The sequence below is a fragment of the Cebus imitator genome, unplaced genomic scaffold (genome assembly GCF_001604975.1).
Source record: "Cebus imitator isolate Cc_AM_T3 unplaced genomic scaffold, Cebus_imitator-1.0 Scaffold842, whole genome shotgun sequence".
NCBI lineage: Eukaryota > Metazoa > Chordata > Mammalia > Primates > Cebidae > Cebus > Cebus imitator.
In genome coordinates, this window is record NW_016108157.1 from 161,127 (window position 1) to 178,123 (window position 16,997).

The window sequence follows — 16,997 nt, forward strand, 5'->3', positions numbered from 1 at the left end:
AAAAAAGGTCAGCATAATGTTTCAGTAGAGTTTGTTAAACTGCAAAGTTACAGTCCCTGCAAACAGATTCCAAAGAAAGTTTTACAAAGTGTTGAAGTTTTGGGTTGCTTATACAGACAAAACTTTTCATGTAAGCCTTACTGTATAGTTTAAAAAAAGCTGATTTGTTGAGGTAGTCTTTTTCTTTCAGGAAAGGTATATTTAGCATTTCACACTAAAGATGTAACTGTAATGGGGTCTTGGGCACTATCCAGTCTGAGTTAGGCCGATAAAAGAGACAATCTCACATCAGTGACTGGAAGGGGAAGAAATGTCTGGCGTCTCCTTGTTATTTGCGGAAAAAGATCAGTGAGCTGGAGCTATTATCTAAGAAACTATAAGAAGCAGAATTGCAAACATTCTATGCAACTCAGTTTTCAGGGTTTTACTTCCTTCTTGGCACCATAAATTTAGGGGTTCCTGAAGTTTTATTTTCTTTTTGGGAGTAACTCAGAGGAGTGATTAAAATTTGGGCTGCTGTGGGATATAAGGAAAAGAACAGTAAATTTATAGAGAAGTGACAAGACAAAGGAAAGGGACTTGGAGTTTATAGGGGAGGCAAATTGTGGAAGGGTAAATATTTGGAAGAAGTTATGTAGATTACTCCTGTGCTGTCTTTAAGCCTATACGAGTATAGAGTATAAAGTTGTCTTCACAAATTAGGAATTCTCATGTCCTTTCAGGTAGAAAGGAGAATAGGAAGTTTAATTATGCCTGTTTCCTCGGATTTGCCTGTGGCTGAAAGTAATCTTTTTGTCAGAATAGCATATTTTAAGGTGGCATACTCTGAATCCCTTCATATATTATTATCTTTCATTAATTTGAATGAAGTATTTACTATTAACAGCATATTTGTATTATGCATAATTTACCAATTTCAGAATATGTTTCAAGTAGTAAGTCTTAAAAAATGAAGTTAAGGTGGCTCACACCTTTAATGCCAGCCAGCATGTTGGGAAGCCAAGGCGGGCTGGTCACCTGAGGTCAGAAGCTCAAGACCAGTCTGGCCTACATAGCGACATCCCATCTCTACTAAAAGTACAAAAAATTAGCTGGGCGTGGTGGTGGGTGCCTGTAATCTCAGCTACTTGGAAGGCTGAGGCAGTAGGATCACTTGAACCGGGGAGATGGAGGTTGCAGTGAGGTGAGATCAAGCAACTGTACTCTAGCCTAGGTGACAAGAGTGAGACTCCATCTCAAAAATAAAAAACAAAAAAACCCAAAAATGATGTTAAATAATAACTTCATAAGTTAAGTGAAGCCTCAATACTTTTTAGGTTTTGTCTTTTTTGTTTGGTTGTTATTGTGGGAAGATACACATAACATGTAATTTATCGTTTTAACCGTTTTAGTGTACATTTCAGTGGCATTATTTACAATGAAGTGTAAACCATTACCACTCTTCATTTTCAGAACTTTGTATTATCCCATACAAACATTTTCTACTCATAAATCAATACTTTGTCATTCCCCTTTCCTCCAAATACCTGGGAGTTCCTTTATTGTACTTCTGGCTCCGAATAGAAATCTCATATAAATGTACTCGTACAATTTTGTCCTTTTACATCTGGCTCATTTCACTTGGTATATTTCAGATATTCATCAATGAGTGACATGTATCAGAATTTTTTAGACAAGGTCTCCATCACCAAAGCTGGAGCACATTGGTGTGATCTGACCCCATTGCAACCTCAAACGGCTTGGCAGAAACCTCCCATTCTTTTAGGCTGAATTTGGCTGAATAATATTCTATTCTGTAGATAATCCACATTTTCTTATTCCTTTAATCTCTGGTGAATATCAGCGTTGTTCTACTTCGACTCCTGTGATAATGCTGCCTTGAACATTGATGCATACAGAGCTTTGAGTCCCTGTTTTCAGTGTCTGAAGTTCAATTTCTTCATCTCTTTGCCAATAAATGAAAAGAAAAAAAACTTCTTCATTTGTATTTCCTCGATTCATAATAGCTATCCTAATGAGAGTGAATTGATATCACATTATGGTTTTGATTCGTGTTTGAGATGTCTATTCCAGTTCTTTGCCTATTTTGAGTTGTTGAGTCTTTTTATAACTTATTTTGTATTCTGTATTTTTATTACTTATCAGGTTTATGATTTGCAAATATTTTTTCTTTTCAGTATCTTGATTGTGATTCATTAATGTACATAGTTTTTAATTTTGATGAAACAAAGTAAATCTCCTTTTTTGTTACCTCTGTCCCTGGTGCCATGTCCAGAAAAATCAATGCTAAATTCAATGTCATATAGATTCTTCCTGTATACCTTTCTAAGACTTTTATAGCTTTATCTGTTAAGTTTATGTGTCTCATTCATTTTAAGCTAACTTTCGTATATGACATGACAGAGGCCCAATTTTAATCTTTTTATACAGATATTTATTTAGCTTAATATTGTAACACAAATGCCAGGTGTATGTCTGGTAGCTACAGTGTTCACTCTCATTATGCTGTTTGTGCTCATTCTTTCATTGTATTATCATGTAGCAGACATTAATTTGTTTTGTTAACTGACGGTTCTCAAATTAAGTAGGCAAAGTTAGGCTCTTAGTGATTCTACTCCCACATTGATTTTTAATTTTTAAACCTGGTTTAATACAATTTATTTTTACAAAGAACGTATGTTTTTTTTTTCTTTTTCTTTTTTTTTTTTTAAGATGGGGTTTTGCCATGATAGCCAGGCTGGTCTTGAACTTCGACCTCAGGTGATCCACCCACCTTGGCCTCCCAAAGTGCTAGGATTACAGGCGTAAGCCACCGCACCTGGCCAGAGCATATGTTTTGATTCTGTATATTACCTGTCATTTTATCATTAAATGTCAGTATCTTTAGTACAATTTTAATACTTATATGGTAGATAATGACTTTTTTCTAGTTGACTTTTAATGTAGCTTGTTCTTTATTGTTGTTATGGTTGATTATTCTTGAAAATTAGTGGAGACTCTGAATATTTATGGGGATAGTTTGTAGAATGTTTGAAAGAGTTGTATGTGTTATTTTATTTAAAACAATTTTGTTCCTATTACCTTTTAAGTAGTTCATAGTTTTTAGACATCAAATTACCATATGTTTTTAGTAATTATTCATTCTGTCGGTAGATGGATAATTAGAAGTTGGTTTGCACTCTGCATAGGCTTATATGATATATTTAGAGTAGAACTGTAAATGTTTTAATATTTCGTAAATGACTATAGATATTTTAAACACACAATTTAGATACATTTAAAATGCTTAGCATCTTGTTTTACATATGTTTAAAAGCATGCCGCTTTCGGTGCTTGAGGTCCAGTTTCTTGACCTCTCTTGTCAAAAAATGAAAAAATTATTGGCAAAGAACAACTGTATTTTACATGTGAATTTAAAAATGGGTACTTGGTGTGTATGTGTAGGTTGTAATACAGGCTTTCAATGTTTTGAAGTATAGTGACATTGAAGAATCAGTGAAAGCAGGTATGTTTTATTCTTTATGCTAATTCTCAGATTATCTAATTTGATTTCTAAAGTTCAGTTCTCATCTTAAGATAAGAAATAATCCTCTGAAAATATAATTAGATTTTCCACATTTAAAAAAAAATGAATTGAAGTACATATCTCATCTTATACCTTGATATTTTGTTTACTGGAAGATTCAAGTATAGGAAGTTTTTTAATATAATGAAAATATAAATATAGTTGATATAATAAATTCTTTCATATGGCTTCTGTTCTTAACTATCTCAGGGAAATAACTTGATAACATATTTCAACAATACATTTGGAATTATAGTAATTTTATTTGGTTGAGTGTAGTGCATTGTTATATAGCATAGCTTTGTTATTTTATGATAGACATTAAAAGCCTAAAATAGAAAACTTCATTTTATGCAACTGTAAATTTAATATTTTTACTTTTCTATTCCAGCATTAATAGTTTTACTTTTCTCTTACAGCATTTTCAGTTAGCTTTGATTGACTGTAATCCATGTACTTTGTCCAGTGCTGAAAGTAAGTAGTTTTAAATAAAATACTTTTGACCAAAGAATATTATTGATAGGACATTTGAAATCATTTCTTTGAATACACTTTTGTGTACTACTTTCCTTGATTTTTGAGAAATGATGAGGCATGTGCCTGTTCAGAGGGTTTAAGTTACTGGAGTTTAGTTGATTTGGGTACTATTTTTCTTTCCTAAACATAATTCACTATTATTATTTGATAACTGTAGAAATGACTGATCATATTTCACAGAGCACTAACAAATATGATTACCTACTTAACACCAGGTAGTTTTTCTTCCTTTGTAGCCTCAATGTTTTTAAATTAAAAATTACTTCACCTTTTAATATCTTAGGATTTCCACATACCATGAGCCTGTTTTTTGAAACTCTTCTGTGCACTTGTGATGTTGCAAAAGTAAAAAGTTTTCAAAGCCAATATTAAACAGAACCTGAATGAAAAGATTCAGGTTCTGTTATGAATAATTTAAAAATGTGTAATTTTAAAAGTAAATACTGTTTTTTGAACTGTTGAAGATGAATGACTATAGTTAATACTTTGGGGAACAATCAGATTTGAAAAGAACATGAAAGTTTCCATTATGTGATTTTACTTTCTAATAAAAATGTTTGAATGTTAAAGATATTTTATGTCCATTTTTTATCCATTTCAGTCTATAATTGAAAGATTCCATACTGAGCACACCTAGTTGTATAGTTAGACTCCTTTTTAATGTATAGATAAGAATGAAACCTGAACTGGGCACAGTGGCTCATGCCTGTAATCCTACTGCTTTTTGAGGCCAAGGTGAGTGGATCACCTGAGGTCAGGAGTTTGAAACCAGCCTGGCCAACATGTTGAAACCTCATCTCTACTAACATTACAAAAAATTAGCCAGACACTGTCGTGCACACTTGTAATCCCAGCTACTCTGGAGGCTGAGGTAGGAGAATCATTTGAACCCAGGAGGTGGAGGTTGCAGTGAGATGAGTTTGCACCACTGCACTCCTGGGTGAAAAAACAAGACACTGTCTTAAAAAAAAAAAAAAAAAAAGAAAATGGATGAAACAGGGAGATATTTATCCTACAAAATATGATACTGTACTTTATGGGATGGTGAGGTCAGAGACTTGGGACTCTAGCTTAAATTTGTTTAATTAAATTTGTTAATTTAGATTGTAAGTTCAGTTAGTATTAGGTTGCTACTTAACACTGATTTTTTGTATTATTTTTATTTGGTGGGTACATGTATGATATGATACATAGTCTTTGGTTTTCTCTTTGTCTTTTTTGTTGTTTTTTGTTTTTGTTTTGTTTTGCCCTTTGAGGCAGGGTCTCACTCTATTGCCCAGGCTGAGTGCATTTGGTGCAACTATGGCCTACTGCAGCCTCTGTCTCCCAGGCTCAAGTGAACCTCCCATTTCAGTGTCCCAAGTAGCTGGAACTATAGCTGCATGCAGTGCCAGGCTAATATTTTTATTTTATTTATTTATTTATTTATTTATTTTTTTGTGGGGAAGGGGATTTGCCACGTTGCTCAGGCTGTTCTTGAAATCTTGGCCTCAGGGCCTCCCAAAGTACTGGGACTACAGTCATGAGCCACTGCACCTGGTGCTTTTTTCCTTTTGTTAACTTATCATCCAGTTTCTCTCTACCAATTCAGAGACATGATATTTTGATTACCTGGGTTTTAGTTGTAAGAAAAGCCCTGTTTGAAAAGGGGTGGAAAGAACTCTCAACGTGTGTAAACTGCAGTGGTTGTTTGTGTATATGTGTGATTTTTTCTTTCGTTGCTTTTGTTTTTGAGGGCAGAGGTTATTATCTTGAAATTAACCTTTTTCTGTAAGTTTTACTTTATGGCTGATTACTTAACATTTTATGTTTGTCTACTTTTACAAACTTTTAGTTTCTTTGATTTTCATTGATTACAGAGTTTTGGAGTAATTTTTCTCATATGGAAAGGAATTTATGTTATCGAATGCATTAGTTTCCAATGTTAGATGTGGGGAATTTACTGAAAAGCTGCGGAACATATTATAGAGGCTGCTTTCTAGACATTTACCCAGGTTCACTAAATCAAAATCTTAAAGAATTGAGCTAGGAATTGGTAATTGTATCATCCATCCCAGGTGTAATTTATCTTTAGGACAGTGACAGAAATAAGTGAGGAGAAGCAAGGAGGGAAGATTCAGAAGGAAGGAGAGACAAAACAATGTCAGAAATTCATAATTGATATGGGATTTTCTTTGAAAATGTAAATATTCTGTTTATAATTTTGATAGGTTTTAAAAGATACATCCTAAAACAGAATGAGAAAAGATATTTATCATGGACGAATAAAAACTATAAAATTTAAATAATTGGACTTGTAACTATCCATTGTGATTTTGTTGTGTGCCCTGGTAATGGGGAATGGGGCATCAAGAAGGGCTTCAGAAAGAAGCCAAACATTTTGTCTTTATTTGAGTCTCCAAATATATTATTTTTTAATTTATTTAGGACTCAATATATAAGTTATTTTGATATCTTGCTTTTTAGGCAGTTTGACCATTTTTGTTTTTAATTAAAAAAACAGTGATCTAATTCTGGAAAGTGGAAAGTAAACTAATTTTCCGTATATTGTTTCTAGTATTTGATCTATAACTTAAAGTGGTTAACACAAGATTGAATATAAAGAAAAAGTGTATGCATTGAAAAACATTCCTTGATTACAGAGTTAATATTATGTTTTTAAGGTAAAATTTTGTATACCTTGTGTTGAGATATGTAACTTAAATGCCTGTGTTTACTTAATATTCTGATTAAGAACTTTTTATTAAGTATAATTAAGCTTGTTACAGATTTTAATGATTATTAGAATTATAAATAAGTTGATTACAATATACTTAATTTTTCATATTGCTTTTCTTCGAATACTCATGATCTTTGTTAGGTTTAATTGCATATTTTTTAACTTAAAACAGAAGTTACACTCCTCATCAAATATATATTCTATAGTTTAAGCATTTGCATATGCCTGACATTTTATATTATCCCTACTTTTTAAAAACTTTATTACATTAAATTAGACTGTATTGTAACTGATCTTTTCCCGTGATCCATTGCAGTTCAATTTCATATTGCCCATTTGTATGAAACCCAGGTAAGTGTTTTAACTTAAGAACAAGAATAAAACAGTCATGTGCTTTAGATGAAATAAAATGTACTTCAATGTATCAGTATTTAAATGAAATAAACGTGTTAGACAATTTGAGCTCTGGGTATTATACTCCTGCATATATTTTGTGTTTTACTCTAATATGTTTGAAATTTTGTTTAATGATCAAATTGTTAAAGACAAGGGAATTGGAAATTTTTATTTGATATTTAAGTATATAGCAGTTTCTGTAACTACCTTAAGCTCTGTATTTTATTTTCTAAATGTAATACTTGCTATGTATGCAGTGCTTTGATTTAATATAATTTGCCTCTATGCCTGTATTTAAGAAGCTTTCAACTAACTCTGTAATGTCTAGTTTTCTTTTAAAATATTAATGAATGATTATAATAGTCATTATTATGGAAGTTTTCTCTTTTTCTTTAAGACTGAGGCTTTAAACATCAAACCATTAGAAATAATAGTTACCACTACTTCAGGGCTGTTCTGTTTTTAAAGGTATTTCAAATTAATTTTTGAATATTTTGCTTCGTATAACAGATTTAGTTTTATTACAGTATTAAAGTGATAGTAACACACGGATTTACAGTTTGTGGTGGAGTTGGTAGACTTAGAAAAATTGGTAGCGATTCTTCATATTATGAGGAGCTGAACAGTTTGAATTTCAGTTATGAAATAAAGAGAGATTTAATAACCATGTTGGATATGGTGACTTATGTCTTAATTCCAGCATTTTGAGAGTATGATGCAGGAGTATCTCTTGAGTCCATGTACTTGAGACCAGCCTGGGTAATACAGTGAAACTGGTCTTTACAATTAATAGTTAACCAGATATAGTGGCATGTGCCTATAGTTCAAGCTAGCTTTGAGGGGCCAAAGCTGGAGGTTTGCCTGAAGAGTCAGAGGCTGCATTGTGCTGTGATACTGCACTCCAGCCTGTGTGGCAGAGTGAGACCCTGTCTTAAAGAAAAAAAAAATAAAATTTCATGGGGTGGGGGGAAGCTTATTATACATATATATAATTTTTGAGGTCTAGCCTTATGTTTCTAGTGCAAGTAAAAAATAGTGATGCAGAGAAGTAGATTTGATGTGAGATTATATCCAAGATGGGAAAGATGTTGATATTTTCTATTTTTCACATTACTATGGGGTGCAATCAGATATAGAACATTAAGCAGCTGGTTCTTTAACTCAGCTATGGAGGAGCTTCATGGGCAGTTTTTAAGAATTATCTTCATGTTTCTTTGCCTCACATATCCTTGTGCTCCATAAGACACACACAGTGGCCTTAGATTTACTGAATTAAAGTTGCTAAACCTTCAGGTCAACCTAATCTAGAGGTTGACTTGGTTTTACAAAATTCATTTTGACCTATTTATGCTGAAAGTGGCAATTTTATAAATTTTTGCAGTCATACCTTAGTGATGGCCTTGAGCAGTAGAATATGAATAACCACCACATGCTTATCATTCCAGTAATGGAACACTAGGCATAAACAGTTTAAGAATTGCCCATCTTTTTACATGAGTGTCATGAATAAAAATTCTTAACCTGCCATTCCAAGTTTTGGGTATGTATTTTTTCCATTTATTATGCCCTTTTAAAAAACTTTCTTAGTCTTCCAGTAAAGGAAAAGTAATTTATTATTTTATTTTTCAAGAGATAGGTCTCCCTTGTTGCTCAGGCTGGAGTGCACTGTGGGGGATGATTGTAGTTTACTGCAGCCTTGAACTTCTGGGCTTAAGCCATGCTCTCTCTTCAGCCTCTCAAGTAATTAGGACTATAGAGGTGTGCCACTATCCCTAGCCAATTTATTTTCATTTTCATTAGAGATATGGTCTTGCTGAGTTTTTAAACCTGGCCTGAAAACCCCTGGTCTGAATTGATCCTCCTGTGTCAGTCCCCCATAGTACTGGGATTATAGGTGTGAGCCACTGTGCTTGGCCCCAATTAGATAATTTTTTATGACCCTAATAAATGAGAAGAGCTAGTAAAAGTTATACTTGATAGTAAAATATTTTGAAACTATTTTTGATGCTAACATTAAACTTGCCTTATGTATTAGTCTGTTCTCACGTTGCTAATAAAGACATTCTCAATACTGGATAATTTATAAAGGAAAGAGGTTTAATTGACTTGGAATTCGGTATGGCTGGACAGGCCTCAGAAACTTAAAATCATGGCAGAAGGGGAAGAAATACATCCTTCTTTACATGATGACAAGAATGAGAAGTGCTGAACAAAGGGGGGGAAAATCTCTTATAAAGCCTTCTCATCTTGTGAGAACTCACTTGATACCCTGAAAATAGCATGAGGGTAACTGCTCCCGTGATTAAATTATTAATACCTCCCACTGGTCTCTCCCATGGTACATGGAAATTATGAGAACCACAATTCAAGGTGAGATTTTGGTGGGAACACATATTACCTGATACGGAGAAAGTAATTTTAAATGTCTTCTACCTGTTCATATTATTTGTACAGTTCAAAATATTGAAATAATCTCAAATTTATTGAAATCTTTAAGGAAAGAAATGTATGAATTTTAGATAAAATATAGTCTAATGTAAAAAGATTCAAATATAAAAACTTTGAAACTTCAGTTCTTACTGAAGAATTTTTGTATTTGAATCTTTAAAAATTAGAATATATCTGTTATTTGTGTGGTAGATGGCAGTATAATAGAGTGAGGATATGAAGTCTAAACTGCGTATAGCCTTCTCAGAAGTGGAATAATGTATAGTGTGCTTTCATATGGTAACTCCATGTCAGTGGATATATTCAGTGGAATTCTTTATCTCAGTGCTACCTTACTTACCAATATAAGAATGTCCTCCTAATTTAAAAAATTATGTTACAAGTATTTATCTAATATACTATATAGGCCACAATGTATAATATAGTATTCTGTGGTACATATATAGATTATTTTGGTTTCCCTAATTTTTAACCAATAAATGAGAGACTTTGTCAGCTGGGTTTTCTCATATCCTTTTATTATCTTCTGTCACCTGATACTTACATTTTCTAAAATTTACTGAGTTTTCCTTTTTCTTAATCTAATCTTTCAATAGCCAATTAAATAGGTTTTGTAGCTTTTTGGATAACATATGGTTTACTGCTACTGTGTTTTTATGATGAATTACATTAATTGCTAAAATCAGTGTGAATTCTTAAGAAAATACCAGCAAAAATATTAACAAGTAATGAAAGTACTAAAAGCTTCTACCAGTCCAAATTCAGTTAATACATTCAAAGACTAACATACCATGATCAAGAGGGAATTTTCTTTAGGATGCAATGATCATTCAAACATTGACAAACTAATCAATGTGATTTACTACATAAACATAATGAAAGACAGAGAGGATTATATGATTATCTGACTAGCTAGATAAAAAGCATTTGACAAAAACTCAAAATCTTCTCATAAATATTCTCAATAAATTAGATAAGGAATGTGTCTCATCATAATTAAGGCCCTATAACCCAGACCTACACTTAACATTATACTCAACTGGGGAAAATGGAAAACTTTTTTATTAAGATCAGGAACAAAACAGGGAGGCCCACTTTTACCACTCCTGTTCAACAAGTAATAGAAGTCCTAGCCAGAGGAGTTAGACATGATAAAGAAATAGAAAAATTCTTATTGAGAAGAAGAAGGAAAAAAATGCCTTGGTTTGCAGAATTCATGATCTTGTAGATTTAAGAAAACCTTAATTAACACCTCCAGCAAAAATTATTAGACCTTCAAGAAGAAAACCCCAAATTATTAAAGCTCCAGGATACAAAATTAATACACAAATATCATAGCATTTGTATGTGTTAATAATGAGTTACCTGCAAAAGAAACTGAAAGATTATAGCCCGAAATATGCTAAACACAGTGAAGGAAATTGAAAATGACAAAATAAATAGCACGATCTCCATGTTCATAGATAGGAAGAGTCAGTGTTTATCATAATGTACATACTACATTAAGCGTTATGTAGACATTTCCCCACCTTTTTGTAGTTTGTGCAAATTCCAATGGCATTTGCACAGAAATTTTTACAACAGTTATTTGTATCTCTGTGCAAATGCCATTGGAATTTACACAGAGATACAAATAAGTGTTGTAAAAAATTTTTGTGGAATCAAAAGACACCCTGAAGAGCTGAATGAATCTTGGGCAAGCTAAACAAGACTGGGCCATTGTTTATAAAGCAATAGTAATGAAAATGGTAAGATACTGATTGGTACGTAAAAAGACACATAGACCAATGGTACTTTATAGAAAGCCTGAAAGAAAACTCCACATACGTAGTGTCAGCTGGTATTTGACAAAGTTTCCAAGAAAATACTGTGGAAAAGGATAGTCTTTTTCAGTAAGTTTTTTTTGGAAAAACTGGATATCCACATTTATAATAATGGAATTAGATTTTTATCTTACACTATGTACAAAAAGCAACTCAAAATAGATTGAGGAATTTATAAACATAGACTTCAAATCATAATAGAAGAAAACAGCAGGGAAAGCCACATGACATTGATCTTAGCGTGATTTTGTTAGATAAGGCAGTAAAGACATGTATAATACAAGCAAAAATACGTGGATTGCATCAGATTGTAAAGCTTGTGTACAGCAAAGAAAGCAATCAACAAAGTTAAAAGCATCTTTGTAGTTTGGAAGATAGTATTTGCAAACCATAAATTCCAATAAGGATCAATACCTCAAATATCTTAAATCCCATGCTAGTCAGTAACCAAAAAGTAACCTAGAAATAAAAGTGGGCAAAAGGATGTGGATAGACATTTTTCCACAGAAAGTGTACTAATGATCAACAGGTATATGACACATTGCTTAATAGGACTAATTAGGGAAATCCACCATGAAATATCACTGCACATCTTAGGATAGCTGTATTAGTCTGTTTTCATACTGCTAATAAAGACATACCCAAGACTGGGTAATTAATTTAGGAAGGAAAGAGGTTTAATTGATTCACAGCTCTGCATGGCTGTGGAGGCCTCAGGAAACTTAGAATCATGATAAAAGGTGACAGAAAGCAAGACACCTTCTTCACAAGGTGGCAGAAAGGATAATTGTCAAGGAGAAGGGGAAGAGCTCCTAATAAAACCATTAGGTCTTGTAAGAGCTCACTATCACAAGAACAGTGTGGAGGAAATGACCTCCAGGCATCTGGTCTCTCCTTGACAGATGAGTATTAGTGGGGATTACAATTTAACATGAGATTTGGGTGGGGGCACAAAGCCTCACAACATGAGCAGATGTTATAAAAAAGTTAAAAATAATAAAGAAAAGGCAATGAACCATACACTTCTGTTGGGAGATGTAAATTGGTAAGGCCATTATGAAAACAGATGAAAGTTACATAAAAAATGAAAAATATGACTACCATGTAACCAGCCATTCACTTCATATATGTTGGAAGGAAACAACATCTATCTGCACTCATAATAATTGCAGGATTATTTACAATAGCCAAGATGTAGAAACAAACTATATGGCCATTGGCAGATGAATAGATAAAGAAAGCGGGGGAGGGTGTATCTAGATACATGCTCGATGGAATGTTATTTGATTTTTAATCCATGTTGTAAATGTTTAAAAGACATGTATAAAATAAGTTTATACAAACGCTGTTTGCATGTAACGTATATAGTAACATCTCTAAATAAACATACTGGTTTCCTTTTTGGCTTTTTTTTTTTTTTTTGAGAAGATAAAATGGAGCATTTCATCATCTGCTGTTAGTTTTTCTGGTGGTGTTTTTACATATTTTTAATATATGTAAATCTCCTTAATCCTCCTTTTTTTTAGTTTTCTATTTAGAACTTGCCTAAATGAATCCTGAAGTTGAGTACTTGAAAAGATTAAATGAATATTTCTCACAAGTGAAAAAGAGCAAAAATGTCAAAAGTAATGTTGGAGAAATTTTACTACAGGGCTACAGATGTGTTAATAGCATATGTTTTAGAACGATTACATAAAAATGTAACAAGAAGTTTAGAAATGTAGAAGCTTTTTCCTAGGAGAATATAAATGGTGAAATTTTATCCGAGAAGTAGGAAACTTGAGTACCTAAGTTGCTGCTCCAGAATTTTTTTTATTTTTTTATTTTTTTTTTGAGATAGAGTTTTACTATTGTTGCCCAGGCTGGAGTGCAGTGGTACAATCTCAGCTCACTGCAACCTCTGCCTTCGAGGTTCAAGTGATTCTCTTGCCTCAGCTTCCTGAGTATCTGGCATTACAGGCACCTGCCATCATACCTGGCTAATTTTTATATTTTTAGTAGAGAAGGAGTTTCACCACATTGGGCAGGCTAGTCTCAAACTCCTGACCTCAGGCCATCCACCCACCTCAGCTTCCCAAAGTGCTGGGATTACCGGCTTGGGCCAGCGCAATTAGCCAGAAATTAAAATTTAATATAAAAAAAATTTTAAGAAAACCACATGGATGTTCTGACTAGTCTTCCAGATTTAGAAATTAATTTTAACATTTATCATGTTATTAAATGCTGCATAATTTTGGATGTGTATATAGAGAATGAAAAGACAAGGTCTGTGAATTCATTACCCTCTGTCTATATTTGTTTCCAAAGTAGCCACTAGCTTTGTTAATAATTATTTGAGTATTACTGTACCAAAATCTTTTAGTTGTTTAGGTAAATTCACATATGGATTTGTGTATTTTTTTGTTTTTCTTTATTTAACTCAAATTGTAGCCTATGAGCATATGCTCTTAGACTCTTTTTTTGTTTTGTTTTTATTTATTTATGTCTTGGAAGTTACTATTAGTACAAGTAGAGCTGTCAAAGTAAATATAATGTCAGTGATTTACTTTGACCAATTTAATAATTGTGAATAATTAGAATTACTGTGAATAATTCTTCAATTAAGGCATTTTAAACAAAATGAAATGTTTATTTATTTGTTTATTTTTTGATTGACCCTTGCTCTGTCTTTGAGGCTAGAGAGCAGTGGCATGATCTCAGCTTACTGCAACCTCCATCTCCCAGTGATTCTCCTGCCTCAGCCTCCTTTGTAGCTGGAATTAAGGCACATGCACCATTCTCAGCTAAGTTTTGTATTTTTGTATTTAGAAATTGCCTAAATGAATCCAGAAGTTGAATAAGTGAAAAGATTAAGTGGGCATTTCCTCACAGGCTTTTGCCATGTTAGCCAGACTTGTGTTGAACTCCTCCTGACCTCAAGTGATCTGCCCACCTTGGCCTCCCAAAGTGCTGGGATTACAGGCATGAAGCCCACTCTCAGCCTATGTTATTTCTTAAAGTAAATCACAATTTAGAGTTGACTTTAGTACCAAAATTACCAGGCAGTTTTTATTTATGTAGACAGACACAAAAATTCTATGTAAAGAGTCAGCCAGATCCAGTTTTTATGTAAAAGACTATTGTGTTAGGCATAGTCATTCTATGAATTTAAGTACAACTGAACATAAAGATATTATAATAAAATGTTTTGAATGGGATATAAATAAAACAGAGACTCAGAAATTAATAACATAGAACTTTGTAAAAAGTAGGCCTTATTTTTTTTCCCCTGGTGAATAAAAACACACAGAATATTCAAAAATTTCATCAAGAAAAAGAAGTTACATGTATATACAAAATAATAAGTGGCAGAAGTGAAATAATCATTATTAGAGAAATTAAAATTTCTCACAAAAGACTCTTCTGGAGATCTCTCTGTGGAACATAGCTTGAGATGCAGAAGAACTGACAGGCTTTGTGGTTCACACCTGTAATTCCTGTGCTTTGAGAGGCTAAGGTCAGAGGATCCCTTGTGGCCAGGAGTTTGAGATCAGCTTAAGTAACATGGCAAGACCCTGTCTTTACAAAAAGTTTAAAAAAATAATCTAGACACAGTGGCTCATTTCTGTAATCTCAGCACTTTGGAGGTGGAGAGAATTCCTTGAGGTTAAAAGTTCAAGACCAGACTAGGCAACACAGCAAAAAGTACAAAAATTACCCAGTTGTGTTGGCGCACGCCTCTCTCCTAGATATTGGAGAGGCTGATGTGGGAATATTGGTTGAGCCCAGGAGTTGGAGATTACAGTGGACTGTGATCATGCCCTGCAGTCTTGAAGACAGAGCAAGACAAAAAAAATTGGCTAATATTCTAGGGCAATACATACTACAAATATATCTCTTAATATAAACTTTAATATCAGTTTATATCCACAAAATGTAATGACTTGTTAGAATTGAGTCGTCTCATCCAGAAAGACTTTTCTATTTCTTCTTTGGTATATTTTCATCAAAGTTTTTCTTATTTTCCTCATGTAAATCTTGCACATGTTTGCTAGGTTTATACCTACTTCATTTTGCAGTGTTATGTGAAGGGTATTATTTTTAATTCCTAATTCCACTAGTTCATTGCTGGTATATAAGAAACAGTTGGCTGGGCACAGTGGCTCATGCCTGTAACCCTAGAACTTTGGGAGGCCAAGGCAGGTGGATCACCTGAAGTCAGAAGTTTGAGACCAGCCCGGCCAACATGGTGAAATCCTCTTCTCTACTAAAAATAGAAAAAAATGCCAGGCGTGAAGGTGCTTGTCTGTAATCCCAGCTACTCCAGAGGCTGAGGCTGGAGAATCCCTTGAACCTGGGATGCAGAGGTTGCGGTGAGTCATAATTGTGCTATTACACTCCACTCTGGGTAACAAAATCAAAACTCTGTCTCAAAAAAAAAAAACTTTTCTGTCTTTGTTTTAGTCTTTAAACCCTGCAATTGTGAATTAATTGCATTAGTTCCAAGAGGTTTTCTTGGTCACTTCCTTCAGATGGTCTACATAGATTATATTGTCCATGGATAGGGCAGTTTTATTTTTTCCTTCACAATGCATAAACATTTTATTGTGTTTTCTTGTCTTATTGAATAAGCCAGGACTTTAGGTGCAATGGTTAAAGCAGTGGTGACAGGAGACATCCTTACCTTGTAAGTGACAGATGGAAATGCTTGAATGTCTCACTAATCTTAGCTGTAGATTTTCTGTAGATAGGATTTGTGACGTTGAGAAGGTTTCCTTCTAATTCAAGTTTCCTGAGTTTTTTTAAAACTATTCATCAGTGGGTGTTGACTTTTGTCATATGCTTTCTCTGTATCTATTGATATCATCAGTTTTTATTATTAATATTATTGAGATGTGATCTCACCCTGTCACCCAGGCTGGGGTGTAGCAGTGCAGTCTGAGCTCACAGCCTCTCCCTCCCAGTCTCAAGCATAACCCCACCATCAGCCTCCAGAATAGCTGTGTCACCATACCTGGCTAACTTTTTTCGTAGAGTCGGGATTTCACCATGTTACTCAGGGTGGTCTTGAACTCCTAAGCTGAAGCCATTATGCCCGTCTTAACCTCCCAAACTTCTGGGATTGCAGTCATGATCCTTGTGCCCTGCTGTCATGTGATTTGTTTTTAAAGCTCTTTGATTTAATGGGTTACATTAATTGATTTTCAACAAAACTGTGCACATCTATAGTAAATCCCACCTTGGTGCATTATAAAATAGGTTGTGTTATTTCATTTGCTAATATATTGCTGAGCATTTTTACATCATATTTAAAAAAAATTTTTCTAATTGTACTTTAGGTTCTGGGGTACGTATGCAAATCATTGTTCAACACCCACCTGTGAGTGAGAACATGCGGTGTTTGATCTTCTGCTCTCCTGTCAGTTTGCTGAGAATGATGGTTTCCAGGTTCATCCATGTCCCTACAAAGGACACAAACTCATCGTTTTTGATGGCTGCATAATATTCCATGGTGTATATGTGCCACATT

General features: G+C 33.7%; 1 protein-coding gene across 10 annotated transcripts in view; it reads left to right on the top strand.

Annotated features, from left to right (window-relative positions):
• Positions 1–16,997, top strand: part of LOC108297774 (histone demethylase UTY) — a 221,504-nt gene that overhangs the window by 88,729 nt on the left and 115,778 nt on the right. For 9 of the 10 annotated variants that reach the window (XM_017520486.2, XM_037735566.1, XM_017520485.2 and 6 more), the window contains exons 7-8: positions 3,985–4,039; positions 7,138–7,172. In XM_017520486.2, coding sequence (XP_017375975.1) covers positions 3,985–4,039; positions 7,138–7,172 — 90 coding nt within the window. Of the gene's footprint in view, positions 1–1,167; positions 2,874–3,984; positions 4,040–7,137; positions 7,173–16,997 lie in introns of those variants that run through there. The other variant, XM_037735569.1, reaches the window with a different exon arrangement.